Consider the following 17,022-nt stretch of genomic DNA (forward strand, 5'->3'; position numbering starts at 1 on the left):
GACCAGTGTCATTATGTGAGGTTTTAGGTTTCGCAAGTGCACAATCTAATAAGAAGAAATATTTTCTGTCATTATGACTTTAGTCTTTGACTGAGGAAGGGAAACATTTGTCCATTGTTCAATACCTACTGCTTACTTCTAGAGCATAAAATTGCCCCTGAACGCATTATTAATCAGAGCTAAGCTGGTAATCATGTCCCAAGAGACTACAGAATTGGCTGATGTGGAAAATGGGAAAAAGAAATCTCACTAGTGCAGTGCTGGTCATTTGAAGATATGACTCATGTACATTGTTAAACTAGAATAGATATGACTTTACAGTCAGGCATCTTGCCTATGTTACATCTGATCAAGTAGTGCTTGATGCTAATTCTGGGCGCCTAAAGTAGAACAGTATGTTCCCCAGTGCCTGCACTGATTTAAGAGAAGCAGGTATTTTAATACCTGGGAACAAAGCTGGTTCACTGATGTTAAACTTGAAGATTTGTAGCCCGATTGTCTACATTTACATTTGGGTTAAATCATTAGATCTCCCACTTTCAAGGAACTGTCAAGAATTATCAAGACTAGTCAGAGTGAAGGAAATTTAACTATGCTGATAAGTCCTATGTCTCACCCATGTCACCCAAAGTTTTGTACAGCTTGGCAACTCTCAGTTTGACCATGGACATGTACTGGAAATTTCTTTTTAAATTATAGCAGAGCCAGGCTACTGATAAGGGTCTGGCTACTGAATGGGATAGACCGATCTCTTGGGAACAACTTGCAAATACTGTGATTCTATGAACCTTCCATGCAAAATTTCTGTAACTAGAAGTGTCTTTCTGAATCCAGGTTGTTTATGTAGATCAAAAACAGAAGTGATTCCAAAACTAATCCCTGGGCACTTTGTTCTCCGTAACCTGACATTAATCTTCTATCAAGTGCCTGCTGCTTCCTCAGTTTCAGCTGATTGCTTTTGCACTTCCAAGTTTTATCTGGAATACCCGTTCCATAAGCCTATTGAGTAGTTTTGCATATGGAAATTTATTGAAGAATTTCTAGAAGCTTAGTTTTTATACAGTATGTTAAAATCCAGGTGATTCCCTTTGAAAATTCCCTTAAATGAGCACGGAGCCTTCTGGCTTTGTGTACTTCACTGGCTACTTTTCAAAAGAAGTCCACCTTATTTCAAGGAGTAATATTTACTGCTGCTTTCCATTTTTAAAAATTCATTTGTCGCAGAACCATGACAAATTCTTTCAAGATATCTGTGACATTAATCATCTTCTGAGGGAATCAGACTTCCACGATTATAAATTAAATGTTCAGCTCCAGAGAGGTTGTTCAATAGAATTTTCACTACACCATCATTAAAAACTTGGTTGCTCCTTTTTCCACAAGCTCAAACTTTCCCCTGTTTTTAGAATAGTGGGCAATTAGCCGAAGTTCACGCCATAACATTGATTTCTGTGCAGATTCCATTGGTAAAAGTTGCAACAGTGCAGTCTGTGGAGGAGAGGAATAAGGTACAAATGACAGCAACTGCTGGATCTTTCCATTAAACTGTGCATGTGCAATTGGCAGAAACTGCTGACAGTTTTAGTCATTAAAATCCCCTTATGAGTGTTTTTACATTTTAAAAAAATGTTTTATAATGATTTAAAATGAATCAATAATAAGGTTATAATTCATTTGCTTTGTGTAGAGAAAGAGATGACTTGATGAATATGCTGGCAATTTTGAGAAGCAACATAAATGAAATGCAGGCCAGGGAAGACTCTGCATGTCGGCAAGTGAAACAAGCTACAGAAGTAGCAGAAGAAGCCAATTTGGAGAAAATACAGGTAATAAAAAGACAAAATAGGCATGACTGAGTAGATATAATACCCATTGTTCTAAAAGTAGAAAATAATGGAATTATTCAGCAGGTCCAGCAGCATCAGTGGAATGAGAAACTGAGCAAGTATTTCAGGTTGATGTCAGAGTATACCTGATATGAGAGTGCTTCATGGGAAGTGCTGAGAAAAAAAGAAAGGCTTGTATTTATATAGTTCCTTTCACAACCTCAGACTCAACAACATCACTAAAATAGACTACCTGATCATTATTTCATTGCTGTTTGTAGGACTTTGATGTGTTCAAATTACCTGCCATGTTTCATACATTACAACAGTGACTACACTTCAGAAGTACTTCATTTGGCTGTAAAATGCTTTGGGAAGAGGAACCATCCCCATCACTAAAGCCCTCACCTTGATCAGCACAAAAAAAACCACTGATAGAAAGAAGAAGTTCAAGTTCAGAATGAATTTGTGTACTCACAAGTAATGCCTCACCATTAAATAGAAAAAAGTATAACTTTAAACATATTATTTTAGTTTCTATCTTTTTAAAATATCTGTGACATTAATCATCTTCTGAGGGAATCAGACTCCCACGATTAAAAATGAAATATTCAGTTCCAGAGAGGTTGTTCAAAGATTTTTCACTACTACATTATTAAAAACTTAGTTGTCCCTTTTTCCACAAGCTCGAACTTTTCTTCTGTTTTTAGAATAGTGGACAATTAGCCTAAGTTCACGCCATAACATTGATTTCTGTACAGATTCCATTGGTGCAGGCTGCAACAGTGTGGTCTGTGGAGGAGAGGAGCAAGCTATCAATGATAGCAACTGCTGGATTTTTCCATTAACTGTGCACGTGCAATTGGCAGAAATTGCTGACAGTTTTAGTCATTAAAAATGGCTAGTATTGACAGCCACCCATTTATTATTACTGCAGCAAAATCCAAGCCATTGAAAGGCAATAAAAAGACTTTCAATGCCCACATTTGAAATTAAGATAGGAAATAGGGCTATTAATGATGAAGGACGCAAGCTTTTAATGGAGAGTGAGAAAAGAAAAAAGTGCTTCAGATTTAACTGAAAAATGGATATTAACATGTAGAACCACTAGGGCTGGTGGGGTGAATATATTTAATGGACCTTATTATTCAAAGAAAATTGGTATTAAAGAAGTTACTTGAGGTAGACATGTCATTAGGACTTAATGGTTTACATTAGAGGGTGCTGATAGAAATTATAGGCCAGCTAGCCTTACTTTAGTCATAGGTAGACCAGGAGAGATTAAAATGCTGATGAAGTTGGGTTGATTTTTAGTCAAAGTCATATAGTTGGATTGTGTGTACAATGCAATTTATTGCTGGGCCCAATGGTAGCATTGGTAATAGGGAGTGATGACTGAACAGAGAGAGAGACTGACTACTAGAGCAGTGGCTCCACCCCTAGGCTGCATGCCTATTACCTAGTGAACATATGCTTTCAGATGAGAGAAAAATTTTAAGTAATCTTTTATGTTTTTATTTCCAGGACCTTTATGATGGGCTTTTTTGATGGGATTTTTTCATAGTTTTCTCTTTCAGAGACATTTTTGTTTTTAAAAAAATATTTTTGATAAACCTTTTAGTATGACTTTTTAAAGTTTGTTATAAAAAGATTGTTTGATAAACTTGTTTTCAAACCAAAATTACAATTAGTCAGTGCTTCAGACTACTAATGGGAGCATGAGGTTTTTGTTCATGATTCAGAGACAGGTCAGAGTTGTTTACTGTGGTGAGATGGAAGCAGGATGGATTGGTTTTACCTTCTGTGTTATGTGTCAGCTGTGGCTTAATTGGTAGCACACTTGCCTCTGAACCATAAAGTTCATTTATCAAGTCCTACTCCAGGACTTGACCACAAAAGTGGAGGTTGACACTCGTGTGCAACACTGCATTGTTGGAGGTGCCGTCTTTCAGATGAGATGTTAAACCAAAGCCCCGCTTATTTAAGATAAAAGCAAAAAACTGCGGATGCTGGAAATCCAAATCAATAATAAAAATACCTGGAAAAACTCAGCAGGTCTGGCAGCATCTGCGGAGAGGAACACAGTTAACATTTCGAGTCCATATGACTCTTCAACAGAACTAAGTAAAAATAGAAAAGAGGTGAAATATAAGCTGGTTTAAGGGAGGGTGGGACAGGTAGAGCTGGATAGAAGATAGGTGGAGACAGCCAAAAGATGTCATAGACAAAAGGACAAAGAGGTGTTGAAGGTGGTGATATCTAAGGAATGTGCTAATTAAGGGTAGAAAGCAGGACAAGCAAGGTACAGATAGCCCTAGTGGGAGTGGGGTGAAGGGAAGGGATCGAAATAGGCTAAAAGGTAGAGATACAACAATGGATGGAAATACATTTAAAAATAATGGAAGTAGTTGGGAAAAGAAAAATCTATATAAATTATTGGGGGAAAAAAAGGGTGGGAAATCGGAAAGGGGGTGGGGATGGAGGAGAGAATTCATGATCTAAAAGTTGAACTGAGTATTCAGTCCGGAAGGCTGTAAAGTGCATGGTCGGAAGATGAGGTGCTGTTCCTACAATTTGCGTTGAGCTTCACTGGAACAATGCAGCAGGCCAAGGATGGACATGTGGGCAAGAGAACAGGGTGGAGTGTTAAAATGGCAAGCGACAGGGATGTCTGGGTCATGATTGCGGACAGACTGAAGGTGTTCCACAAAGTGGTCACCCAGTCTGGGTTTGGTCTCTCCAATGTAGAGGAAACCGCATTGGGGGCAACAAATGCAGTAGACTAAATTGAGGGAAGTGCAAGTGAAATGCTGCTTCACTTGAAAGGAGTGTTTGGGCCCTTGGATGGTGAGGGGAAGTAAAGGGGCAGGTGTTGCACCTTCTGCGGTTGCATGGGTAGGTGCCGTGGGAGGGGGTTGAGGTGTAGGGGGTGATGGAGGAGTGGACCAGGGTGTCCCGGAGGGAACGATCCCTGCAGAATGCTGCCGCTGGGGTGAAAGGAAGATGTGTTTGGTGGTGGCATCATGCTGGAGTTGGCGGAAATGGCGGAGGATGATCCTTTAATGCAGAGGCTGGTGGGGTGATAAGTAAGGACAAGGGGGACCCTATCATGGATCTGGGAGGGAGAGGAAGGTGTGAGGGCGGATGCACGGGAGATGGGCCGGACACGGTTGAGGGCCCTGTCAACCACCGTGGGTGGAAAACCTTGGTTAAGGAAGAAGGAAGACATGTCAGAGGAACTGTTTTTGAAAGTGGCATCATCAGAACAGATGCGACGGAGGCGAAGGAACTGAGAGATTGGGATGGAGTCCTTGCAGGAAGCGGGGTGTGAGGAGCTGTAGTCGAGGTAGCTGTGGGAGTCGATCGGCTTGTAATGAATATTGGTGGACAGTCTATCACCAGAAATTGAGACAGAGAGGTCAAGGAAAGGAAGGGAAGTGTCAGAGATGGACCATGTGAAAATGATGGAGGGTTGGAGATTGGAAGCAAAATTAATAAATTTTTCCAGGTCCAGACGAGAGCACAAAGCAGCACCGAAGCAATCATCGATGTACCGGAGAAAGAGTTGTGGGAGGGGGCCGGAGTAGGACTGGAACAAGGAATGTTCCACATACCCCATAAAGAGACGGGCATAACTGGGGCCCATGCGGGTACCCATAGCCACACCTTTTGTTTGGAGGAAGTGAGAGGAGTTTAAGGAGAAATTGTTCAGTGTGAGAACAAGTTCAACCAGACGGAGGAGAGTAGTGGTGGATGGGGATTGTTCGGGCCTCTGTTCGAGGAAGAAGTGGAGAGCCATCAGACCATCCCGGTGGGGGATGGAGGTGTAGAGGGATTGGATGTCCATGGTGAAGAGGAGGCGGTTGGGGCCAGGGAACTGGAAATTTTTGATATGATGTCGGGTGTCAGAGGAATCACGGATGTAGGTGGGAAGGGACTGGACAAGGGGAGAGAGAATGGAGTCAAGATAGCAAGAAATGAGTTCCGTGGGGCAGGAACAGGCTGACACGATCGGTCTGCCGGGTCAGTCCTGTTTGTGGATTTTGGGTAGGAGGTAGAAGCGGGCCGTCCGAGGTTGGGAGACTGAGGTTGGAAGCTGTGGAAGGAAGATCTCCAGAGGAGATGAGGTCAGTAACAGTCCTGGAAACAATGGCTTGATGTTCAGTGGTGGGGTCATGGTCCAGGGGGAGGTAGGAGGAAGTGTCTGCGAATTGACGCTCAGCCTCTGCGAGGTAGAGGTCAGTGCGCCAGACAACAACAGCACCACCCTTGTCAGTGGGTTTGATGACAATGTCAGGATTGGACCTGAGAGAATGGAGTGCAGCAAGTTCAGAGAGACAGGTTAGAGTGGGTGAGAGGGGCAGAGAAATTGAGATGACTAATGTCACGCCGACAGTTCTCAATGAAAAGATCAAGAGAAGGTAAGAATCCAGGTGGAGGGAGAATATTGGAGGCGGGTAAAAGGATCCGTTGAACGGGGAGAGGACTCCTGCCCAAAGAAGTGAGCACGGAGACGAAGGCGGCAGAAGAAGAGTTCAGCATCGTGCCGAGCACAAAATTCATTGAGATAAGGGCGAAAGGGTATGAAACTAAGTCTTTTGCTAAGCACTGAACGTTCAGCATCGGAGAGGGGAAGGTCAGGGGGTATGGTGAATACACAACCGGGGCTGGGATTGGAAGACGGGATGGGGACAGAGGGACAGGCAGGGGTGGAGGGTCCTGGATGGGTGTCTGTGTCGATAAATTGTTGGATCTTGCGTTCCTTTGCACCTGAAAGAAAGAGACAGAGTTTCTTGTTGAGGCGTCGGATGAGACGAAGAATAAAATGAAACTGGGGGCACGCGCAGCTTAGAAATAGGGTGCAGTGGTGCTGCTGGAGGGAGAGGTCGAGTGTGTTCATATGGCGGCGCATGGCACTGAGTGTGGATCTCAGAATGCGACGAGAATAGCAGTCTGAGGAGCGTTGTATGTCCCGGAGATACCTGTAATCCTGGGTGAATTCGAAACATGAGGGATGGAACTTCAGTTGAAATCCACGTGGGGGGAGACGGAGACAGTCACTGAGGAAGGAAATATGGCTGTGAAAGCGGGTTTTAGTAAACACCTTGTCAAACACCAGGAGAGAAATGGAAAGCAATGAAGGTGAACAAGGCAAAAGAGAGATACGGAAATCCTGTCGGAGAGAAGAGCAATACTTCTTCAAGGTAGGCATTCCTTGAAGAGAAGTGGCAGTCAATTAAACACTAAGATAAAAGCAAAAAACTGCGGATGCTGGAAATCCAAAACAAAAATAAAAATACCTGGAAAATCTCAGCAGGTCTGGCAGCGTCTGTGGAGAGCTCGGGTGGGTATAAAAGATCCTGTGGCACTATCTTGAAGAAGGGCAGGGGAGTTATCCCCAGTGTATTGGCCAATATTTATTCCTCAATTAAGATCACAATAAGAATCAGATTATCTGGTCATTATCACATTGTTGTTTACAGGAGTTTGCTGAGCGCATATTGGCTGCTTCATTTCCTACATTACAACAGTCTACACTTCAAAAGCACTTCATTGTTTTTAAAACGCTTTGAGGCATCCAGTAGTCGTGAAAAGCATTGTATGGTGCAGGTCTATTTTTGTTATGGCCACTTTGATGTCTGCTGAAAGGAAAGAATGGCTCCAGTGTAGTGACTGAGATGTGTATATTTTATAGTTCCATCGGAGAGGGAGAGACAAAAAGAAGCATTGCGGGCAGTTGTTTTAGAAATAGGAAATAGAAATTGCTGAACTTCGTAAGGGAGAAAGTTGTTTTTTATTCTTTCATGGGACCTGAGCATCGGTTACCATGCCCTTGAGAAGGTAATGGTGAGCCACATTTTTCAACTGCTGCAGTCCACCTAGAGTAGGTACACCCACAGTGCTGTTAAAAAGCGAGTTCCAGGTTTTTGGCCTAGTGACAGTGAAGGAATGGCAATATGGTTCAAAGTCAGGATGGTGTGTGGCTTGTAGGGGAACTTGCAGGTGGTGGTGTTCCCATGTGCCTGCTGCCCTTGTCCTTCAAGATGGTAGATGTTGCAGGTTTGGAAGGTGTTGTTGAAGGATTGGCGAGTTGCTGCAGTGCATTTTGTATATCCTGCACACTGCTGCCACTCTACACCAATGGTGGTTGAGATGCTGATCAAGCAGGCTGCTTTGTCCTGGATGATTTTTTAAAAATTCATTCATGAGATGTGGGTGTCGTTGGCTAGCCAGCATTTATTGCCATCCTGAACTGCTGCAGCCCATTGATGTAGTTCACCCATAGTGCTGTTAGGGAGGGAGTTCCAGGATTTTGACCCAGCGACAGTGAAGCAATGGCGATATATTTCCAAGTCAGGATGATGTGTGGCCCGCAGGGGCACTTCCAGGTGGTGGTGTTCCCATGCATCTGCTGTCCTTACCTTTCTAGATGGTAGCGGTCGTGGCTTTGGAAGGTGCTGTGTAAGGAGCCTTGGTGAGTTCCTTCAGTGCGTCTTGTAGATGGTGTACACTGCTGGCACTGTGTGTCGTTGGTGGAGGGAGTGAATTTTTGTGGATGGGATGTTTTGTCCTGGATGGTTCATCTAGGCAAGTGGGGAGTATTCCATCACACTCCTGACTTGTGCCTTGTAGATGGTGGACAGGCTTTGGGGATTCAGGAGGTGAGTTATGTGCCGCAGGATCCCTAGCCTCTGACCTGCCCTTGTAGCCACAGTATTTACATATCTAGCCCTATATATTTCTATATTTCCTCCGTTCTGGTGAAGAGTCATACGGACTGGAAACGTTAACTGTATTCCTCTCCGCAGATGCTGTCAGACCTGCTGAGTTTTTCCAGCTATTTTTATTTCTGTTTCAGATTTCCAGCGTCCACAGTATTTTGCATTTATTTACATATCTAGCCCAGTTCAGTTTCTGGTCAATGGTAACCCTGAGTGGGGGCGATGGTTAGATTCTCTCTTGTTGGAGATGGTCATTGCCTGGCACTTGGGTGGCATGAATGTTACTTGCCACTTATCAGCCCAAGCCTGAATGTTGTCTAGGTCTTTCTGTATATGGGCATGGACTGTTCAAGTATCTGAGGTGTCGTGAATGGTACTGAGCACTGTGTAATCATCAGCAAACATCCCTACTTCTGACCCGGCGATGGAGGAAATGTCAGAAGTGTTAAAATATTTGGTATCTTTCTTTTCTTTTCTTGGCAGTTCTATACTGCCACTAACAATCTGCACCCACAGCTACATCCAGTTCACCAGGCATTTCTGTTGTTACCACTAGCTGTTTTGAGTCAAATTTGCTGCTTTTGGCTTTCTGTAAACAGTTCTCAGATTTACCTCTACTATTACAAAGCAAATTCACAAGTAAAAGGATCAAATAATTAGAATAAAATAAGCAAATGGGATCTTTAATATTGCTTTGTATCTAAAAACATAGAATGCAAAAGCAAGGACGTGACGTTGAACTTGTATGACACTTTTAGTTCGGCCACAATTGGAATACTCTGTGCAGTTTTGGGCATCCTTTATAGGAATAATGTAAAAGACATGGAAAATGTACAATATACTTTTAATGAAATGTTATGACGAAAGACTTGAAAAGTTAGGATTTTTTTCATTAACGCTGATAAGGTTAAGAAGTTTTCAAGATGATGAAGGTTTCCAGTAAGGTAAAGAGTGATAATGTAATTTCACTGTTTGACAAGACAGCAACAAAAGAGTACAGGCTAAAGGTACCCCAAAAAGAATTTAAGCTGACATTTGAAAAGTTTCTTTCTAGGGAAGGTGGTAGAAATATTGAACTCTTTGACACAATCCTTTTTTGAAGCAGCATCCGTAAATTATTTCAATAAGTATTAGATAATTGTTCAAAAAGCAGGAATATTAAAGGGCTTAAGAAAGAAAGTGTGAGAATAGTCCAGGGAGCTTGTGCGGAGGGAAAAAAATATGGCATTGACTTGATGGGCCAAAAGGCCTGTTTTTATGCCACTTAACTGTACAAAGTCCTGGAGTATGGGCTTAACCTGCTACCTTCTAATAGAGAGAAGAGTGTGCTGCCAGCTGAATTTAACTGAAATATGAAGGCAATGCATCTTCAGTGGCTCAACATTTTAATTCTGCAATAGTATTTTGTCCCTGTTAACCTTTGATTTCACAGTACTAGGTAGTGTATCTTCTGACCATGGTCTCTGAAAACTTCTCACGTGGCACAAACCAGCTACTGCTGTTGTATTATCAAATGAATCATAAAATAAACTGATCTGTATAAGAACCATGATGGGTGAAAAAGAAAACAAAATGTGGATGCTGAAAATTTGAAATAGAAACAAAATGCTGGAAATACAAAAGCTGAAGTAACATCTGTGGAGAGAGAAACAGTTAACCTTTCAGGTCGATGACCTTTCATCAGCACTGTTCGGGTGGAAAAACAACCCCTTTTTAAGACAAAAACTTTCCAAAGTGCCTTTATTGACAACTAAGGCAAAATAGTCATTAACGTAATGTGCTACCATTGTTTACACCTCTAAACTTGACCATTCTTGGCGGTCTCCCACATTCTATCCTCTGTAGACTTGTGATCATCCAAAATCTGCTGCCCAAGCTCTAACCAAGCCCTGATCACTTATCACCCCTGTGATTCTTTTATTTATTCTTTCATGAGATATGGGCGTCACTGGCAAGGCCAGCATTTCTTGCCCAACCCCAATTGCCCTTGAACTGAGTGGCTTGCTAGGCCTTTTCAGAGGGTAGTTAAGAGTCAACCACATTACTGTGGATCTGGAGTCACATGTAGGCCAGAACAGGTAAGGACAGCAGATTTCCTTCCCTCAAGTGAACCAGATGGGTCTTTATGACAATTGATGATAGTGTCATGGTCACCATTACTGAGACTAGTTTTCAATTCCAGATGTGTTAATTGAATTTAAATTCCACCAGACGCCGCGGTGGGATTTGAACCCATGGCCCCAGAGCATTAGCCTGGGCCTCTGGATTACTAGACTGGTGACATTACCATAATGCCACCATTCCCCCCAATGTGGACTTGCTGGCCCACATTGTCTCCCAGGCAAGCAATATCTTGATTTCAAAATTCTCATCCTTATTTTCAAATCCCTCCATAGTCTTGCCGCTCCCTATCTCTGTAATCTCCTCTAAACCCCTAATCCTCCATGATATCTGTGCTCCTCTAATTCTGGTCTCTTGAGCATCCCCGATTTTAATCACTCCACCATTGGTGGAGCTTAGATCCTAAGCTCTGGAATTCCCTCCCTATATCTCAGTCTCTCTACCTCATTTTCCTCCTTTAAGACATTTCTTAACACCTACCTCTTTTACCAAACATTAGGTCTTCTGACCTAATATCTCCTCATGTGGTTCAGGGTTAGATTTTGTCTTAACGCTCCTGTGAATCACCTTGGGATATTTTATTACGTTAAAGAAGCTACATAAATTTAAGTTGTTATTGAGAACTGAAAGTACCATCATGTGCCACCCCACCATGACATCACTCCAAAAACACACTGGCCAGAATTGTACATTACAGGATTGGTACGTGGCCAACTGGACCTCACATGAAATCGCGCAACAAAACATCAGGTGCGCATCGCGATATCATCGCGCCATATTTTGGTTGGTGGGCACACACAGGAGTCAGAAGTGCAACCACTGACAATCAAACTGGTAATTCTGCCCATTATAAAGGCAATTGGTTGAAATTCTACATGGCCCTTGTGATTTTGCGGTTGCACATCGGCCACACGGCCAGGTGGCCATCCCATTTTTAATTGAAACTCAATCCAGGGCGGGATAAAAGTTGACCAGAGCCATAGTTATGTGAGAAGGTAGGAGTTCAGGTGAGAGTTGGTTGTAGGTGCTTTTCTGACAGCTATATGCATTTTCTGTGTTTTCTGGAGGATTCTTTGGCTTACAAGCTATCTTAGAGCTTTCTGCCAACTACACCCTTCAGGGCACTATCCTGTACCATCTGTATTACAGTAAATGGGGATTGTCTACTCCGCTGGAGGGACGATCTCCTCTGAGGAGGAGAGGGCCAGAAGGGAGAGGAGAGCTTGTGTCTGCAGGCAGCATCCCAGAGAACGACCTGTGGAAAGAGAGGTGCAGCCACATGGGGTGCAGGGCCAGCAGGTGCAAGGTGGAAAGATCCACAGAACACACCATTATCCTGCAGCAAATGTCTACAGGCAGCCCTCCAGCCATCTGGACTTGTCAGAGGTCCAGTACTTGAAGGATGCTCCACCTCTCGAGGCAGACTGTGACTTCCAATTGCCACATGATTGACCCAGAGATCACCTCAAACTGTGTCGGTGGCCACCCGATGCCAGTGGCTCTTAAGGTGACAGTGGCCCTGAACTTTTTCACCTCCAGTTCCTTCTAAGGGTCAGTGCGAGATCTATGTGGTGTTTCCCATTCTACTGCCCACAGCTGCGTAAAACTGGTCACTGTCACTCTGTTCACGCAGGTGATGAACGTATTCATTTCCAGATCCACGAAGCTAGCCAGACTGAGCAAGCCGGAGGCTTCACTGCAATTGCTGGGTTCCCCATCATCCAGGATGCCATAGATTGCAATTATGTGGCTTTAAAGGTGCCAGTGGGTGAGCTGTGTGCCTTCATCAACAGAAAGGGCTTCCACTGCGTCAACGGCCAGATTGTTTGCGACCACAGGACACAGATTTTGCAGGTCTGCGCCAGATACCCATGGAGCTCCCATGATGCGTACGTCCTGTGGTGCTAAGGCTCTTCATCGCTTCAGCTCTGTTGGAATGTTATCTCCTGGGTGACGAAGACTATCCCTGAAAAGGTGGCTCATTGTATCGCTCCAACACCCAAGGACAGAAGCAGAGGAGAGGTGCAGTAGAAGTCATGCATCTACAAGGGTGGTAATTGAGAGGACCATTGGCCTGCTCAAGATGAACTTCCATTGCCTGGACCAATTATGGGGAGCACTGCCATATCCTCCAGATCATGTCTTGCTTATTGTCGTTGTGTGCTACGCTCTGCACATCTTGGCTGTGTCAAGGGGGGGGACATTTTGGAGGATGAAGACTGTGAGGAAGCTCCCCAGGTCACAGAGGACAACTCAACTGATGGGTCTGATGAGGAGCCAGAGGAGGTCCAGGGTGAGGATGTGGCTGCAGAAATGATGAACCTTGTGGGAGGCAGGGAGACCAGCGATTCTCTGTTAATTCAGCTACGCATCCAAGGCATGGCTTGAAAGTAAGCGAGGGCAAGGGTGATGCCTCCTCAGTGAATGTTCCTGATGAGGCCATCCTGTGACCCCTATGTTAATTAACTATTCCGAAATAAAATTTGCAGCCCTTCCTGTCTTGTCACAAACCACTCCCATGCCCAACACCTATGAGAAACATAAAGTACATTCAGACCATGAAATAACCATAACGTCTTTAAATGATGGCTAAGCTTACACACTCTGAACATAGAACACTTTTCAACTGCAGTAATATCACCCGTTACAATCTCTCGTGTTTATAGTGCCGTAAACTTCCATTTGTGAGTGCTGCATCTTGGTGCCTCTCCCTCGCTGGCAGCAGCATTGGGGCAGCCTGCTGACTGTGATGTCCCGTCAGCCCTGATGACCTTGGTAGACGTCCTCTGGCCAGTGGAGCCTTTGCAGGCACCGTCTGGGAGGGAGCATCTAGCGCCATAGCTGGGCACTCCTCAGTCTTCGTGGCCTCATCAGATGCCATGGGCACTGGCAGAGGGGTGGAGGAGCTGCTGCCTTCATCTGGAGTGCCCTGAGAGGAGCCGCAGATGCGACATACAGCTGCTCTGCCAGCCTGAGTTTGGTTTGAACTTCCCTGCTCAGCATTGATGGACAGGTACCAAGCAGAGAGACTAGGTGCCTCATCCATCTCTCACACTGGTAGTGACCTGCTGAGGTCACTGCCAGTGTGTGGGCTTGCAGGTCTGAGCGTAGCCCCAGAAACTGCTGATTATATTCCTGGGGTTGCCTCTCCATGAGAGTCGCCACTCTCTTGATGGAGGAGGCTGTGCGCTTGGAGCTCCAGGTCAATACAGTGCTCACACTCCACATGGACTCCTCCATGACAGAGACCATGGTATGCACTCCTTGGGGATCTCTGCCAGATCCTACCGTGCATCCCGCTGGGCCTCCAGCACCTGCTGCCTGATGGGCGACTCCAGAGGCTCATCATCTGCCTCAGATTCAGCATGGTCCTGGTCTCCAGCAGTCCTCTGCCTGCCAGCCTCCCGGGCACTCTGCCTCCGCCAACTTCTCAAGCGAGTGTGATGTGCCCTCACCACTGTGCACTACCAACTGAGCAGACACGCTATTGCCCACCGATGTGCCTGTATCTGCACTGGTACTTGGTGCAGAGAGAAGTTGTGACATAGGTGCATCTGTTGGCGGCTCCTCCTCAGGTGTCAAGGGGGGTCCTCGGGGTCTACAGAGCGTCGTGAGGATGATGCATCTGAGGGAGGAAGAGAATATGTTTGGTGCAAAAATCATTCCTAAGTGACGGTGCATGCACAATGGTTGCTTGCCACAAAGGACAACTACCTCACTGAGGCATTGTGATTGGACAAGCAATGGGTCCTCTGAATTTGAACTTCTCATTCAGGATGCCACGACCCTAGCTTTTCTTGCACACTCCCCAGTCTCTCATCTATCCACTGGACTTTTACTGTCCTCCAAGACCCCTGCCTCTCTGCGACCTGTGGACCTTGCTCCTCACTCGCATTCCATGTCCAGGGCATCCATCTCAAACTGGAAAGGATCAGGATGTTGGGCACCCCACCATCCATTTGTGCAAGCTCCAGCGCATTATGGCTTCTCTTCTGTACGGACAAAAGTGCATGCGTTTGTCCATGCTCAACGTGCAACATCACACCAACCTCGTTCCCACCCCCCCTAACCCTTTGGAGAGCCAGAATGAAATACCCGTCAGATTGGCACACCTCACTCTTCTATGCACCCAAGACAAGCAGAAATATCTCCCAGCTTTGGCCAGTATGGGGAAATATGCTATTTGGCACTCCTCTTCTCACACCCCTGTGTGCCACGATGAACATCCATCTTCCAAAGCATCTATACGCAGTTCCCTGCAAGATTGGTATTCACCCTTGCGGATCACTGAAGATCATTGAACCTTTTTCGGCACTGGGTCCCTGTCCGGTGCACATCATCATGCCTGCTCACCTGGGCAGCCACCTCCATCAAGGCCTCCTTTGGTGGGGTGGCCTCCTTTTGCCATCCCACAGCATCAGAATATCATGCCGGGCATTCGCTGCCTCCACAAGGCACTTGTCAGAGAATCGTGGGGCAGAGTGTCCATTGGCATTGCCCTCCCACCTGGTGTGCCCAGTGCATGTTGAGGCTATAACTGCTGCCAGATTTTAGACTCTCTCCTAGACAGCTTACTGAGGCTCCTCACCAACTCCTGGCAGCCTTCAGGGAGCGCCCTGTGCGGTTTTTATATCCCTCCTCTGGGTCCTCTTTGGACCTGGGGCCTGCCACGCTCCCTCTCCCGCCCCCACCAGCAGCACTGTGCCAATGTCTCTGGCGCGTTTCACGCAGGTCGGGCCTTAATTGGCCAGCCAGAGTAAAATCGCGTGTCAGTTGCGATCGTGGCCAGAATCAATATTGCGTCCGCTTCTGGTCCTGCCGATCGCACATGCACGATGTGTGCAGAATTCAGGCCATTTTTTTTTTCATATGGAGTACATTAATATTATATAAAAATAAACAGAGCAACGTGATTTAAATAAAAAAACATCTGTGTAGTGTTTGGGAACTCGAATAGATTGGAATTCCCAAAACAAGGTACAATGCAATAATCTATTAGCCTGTCATGTTCTGATTAGTTTCAAAGAGCAGTTTTATTTTCCTTTTCTCTAGGTTCTGGTCCATTGTGAGCAGCTGAAGAATGAGATGTTGCGTCAGAAAGAACGGCTAGAAAGGGAGCTAGTTTCTCAGCAAGAAAAAATTGCAAATGCCAAGAAAGCTGTGCATGAAGAAATGAGGAAAGAAAGAGAAGGCTTGGCATCAAAGGTAAGAGTGTTGTTGTTTTACATTTAAAGAAAATGACCACTTCCTCAAAGCAAAATGATGCTGCTTTTAGAAAACTGCATTGATATTCTTAACCACTTGTTTCAAACATAATCCAAATTTATTTGAATAATGCATCTGTTGTTAGAAATTCAAGTTATGGGATAACAAAAAAGAATCCTGTACATTCACTTGTCACTTGAAATGTTACTGATGTTGTTTCTGTTACGGCCATTAGGTGGGGATGGTGGATGGTAAGATGGAATTCAGTTCTATAGGGCAATTTTATGGGTACATTCTACAGTTGAACGAAGAAAAGTTTTATCGAGGGGTAGGCACAAGTTGTGTTGCAACAAAATCTGCAGCTTTGAAACTATGTGATATATGTATATGTGACCCATATACGTACATATATTAAGATAAAAGCAAAAAACTGTGGATGCTGGAAATCCAAAACAAAAACAAAAATACCTGGAAAAACTCAGCAGGTCTGACAGCATCTGCAGAGAGGAACACAGTTAACGTTTCGAGTCCGTATGACTCTTCAATAGAACTAAGGAAAAATAGAAAAGAGGTGCTGGTTTAAGGGGGGGTGGGACAAGTAGAGCTGGATTGTCTGTGACATCTTTTGGTTATCTCCACCTATCACTGGCCCTCTATCCAGCTCTACTTGTCCCACCCCCCCTTAAACCAGCTTATATTTCACCTCTTTTCTATTTTTCCTTAGTTCTTTTGAAGAGTCATACAGACTCGAAACGTTAACTGTGTTCCTCTCCGCAGATGCTGTCAGACCTGCTGAGTTTTTCCAGGTATTTTTGTTTTTGACCTACATATATTATATTTCTAACCAAATTACAGATTTAAATTAAAAAATACTTTGGGAGCTGGGGCATTTTTTGTCTTTCTCAAGCTTGTTGATTTGCCTGCTTTTGATTTTGATAAGACTTGGGAAACTTAAACCTGTTGTCAAGCTGGTGTCCATTATTTCATTATGTACTTTGAACATCCATTTAATAGAATGGATTCTGTACTGTCTCTCTCTGCTTTAATAATGTATTTACTCTGTCATATCTTCCCACTCATAATATAATGTTCTGAACTGTAACTCCCCTAGCCCTATCCGCTATCATATTGCATTATTCTGAAAATGG

General features: G+C 44.4%; 1 protein-coding gene across 1 annotated transcript in view; it reads left to right on the forward strand.

Annotated features, from left to right (window-relative positions):
• Positions 1-17,022, forward strand: part of sdccag8 (SHH signaling and ciliogenesis regulator sdccag8) — a 416,860-nt gene that overhangs the window by 62,546 nt on the left and 337,292 nt on the right. The window contains exons 9-10 of the mRNA XM_078557369.1: positions 1,688-1,826; positions 15,722-15,874. Of these exons, the coding sequence (XP_078413495.1) occupies positions 1,688-1,826; positions 15,722-15,874 (292 nt within the window). The remainder of the gene's footprint in view (positions 1-1,687; positions 1,827-15,721; positions 15,875-17,022) is intronic.

Source organism: Cetorhinus maximus, chromosome 14, assembly GCF_964194155.1.
Source record: "Cetorhinus maximus chromosome 14, sCetMax3.hap1.1, whole genome shotgun sequence".
In the NCBI taxonomy this organism is placed as follows: Eukaryota; Metazoa; Chordata; class Chondrichthyes; order Lamniformes; family Cetorhinidae; genus Cetorhinus; species Cetorhinus maximus.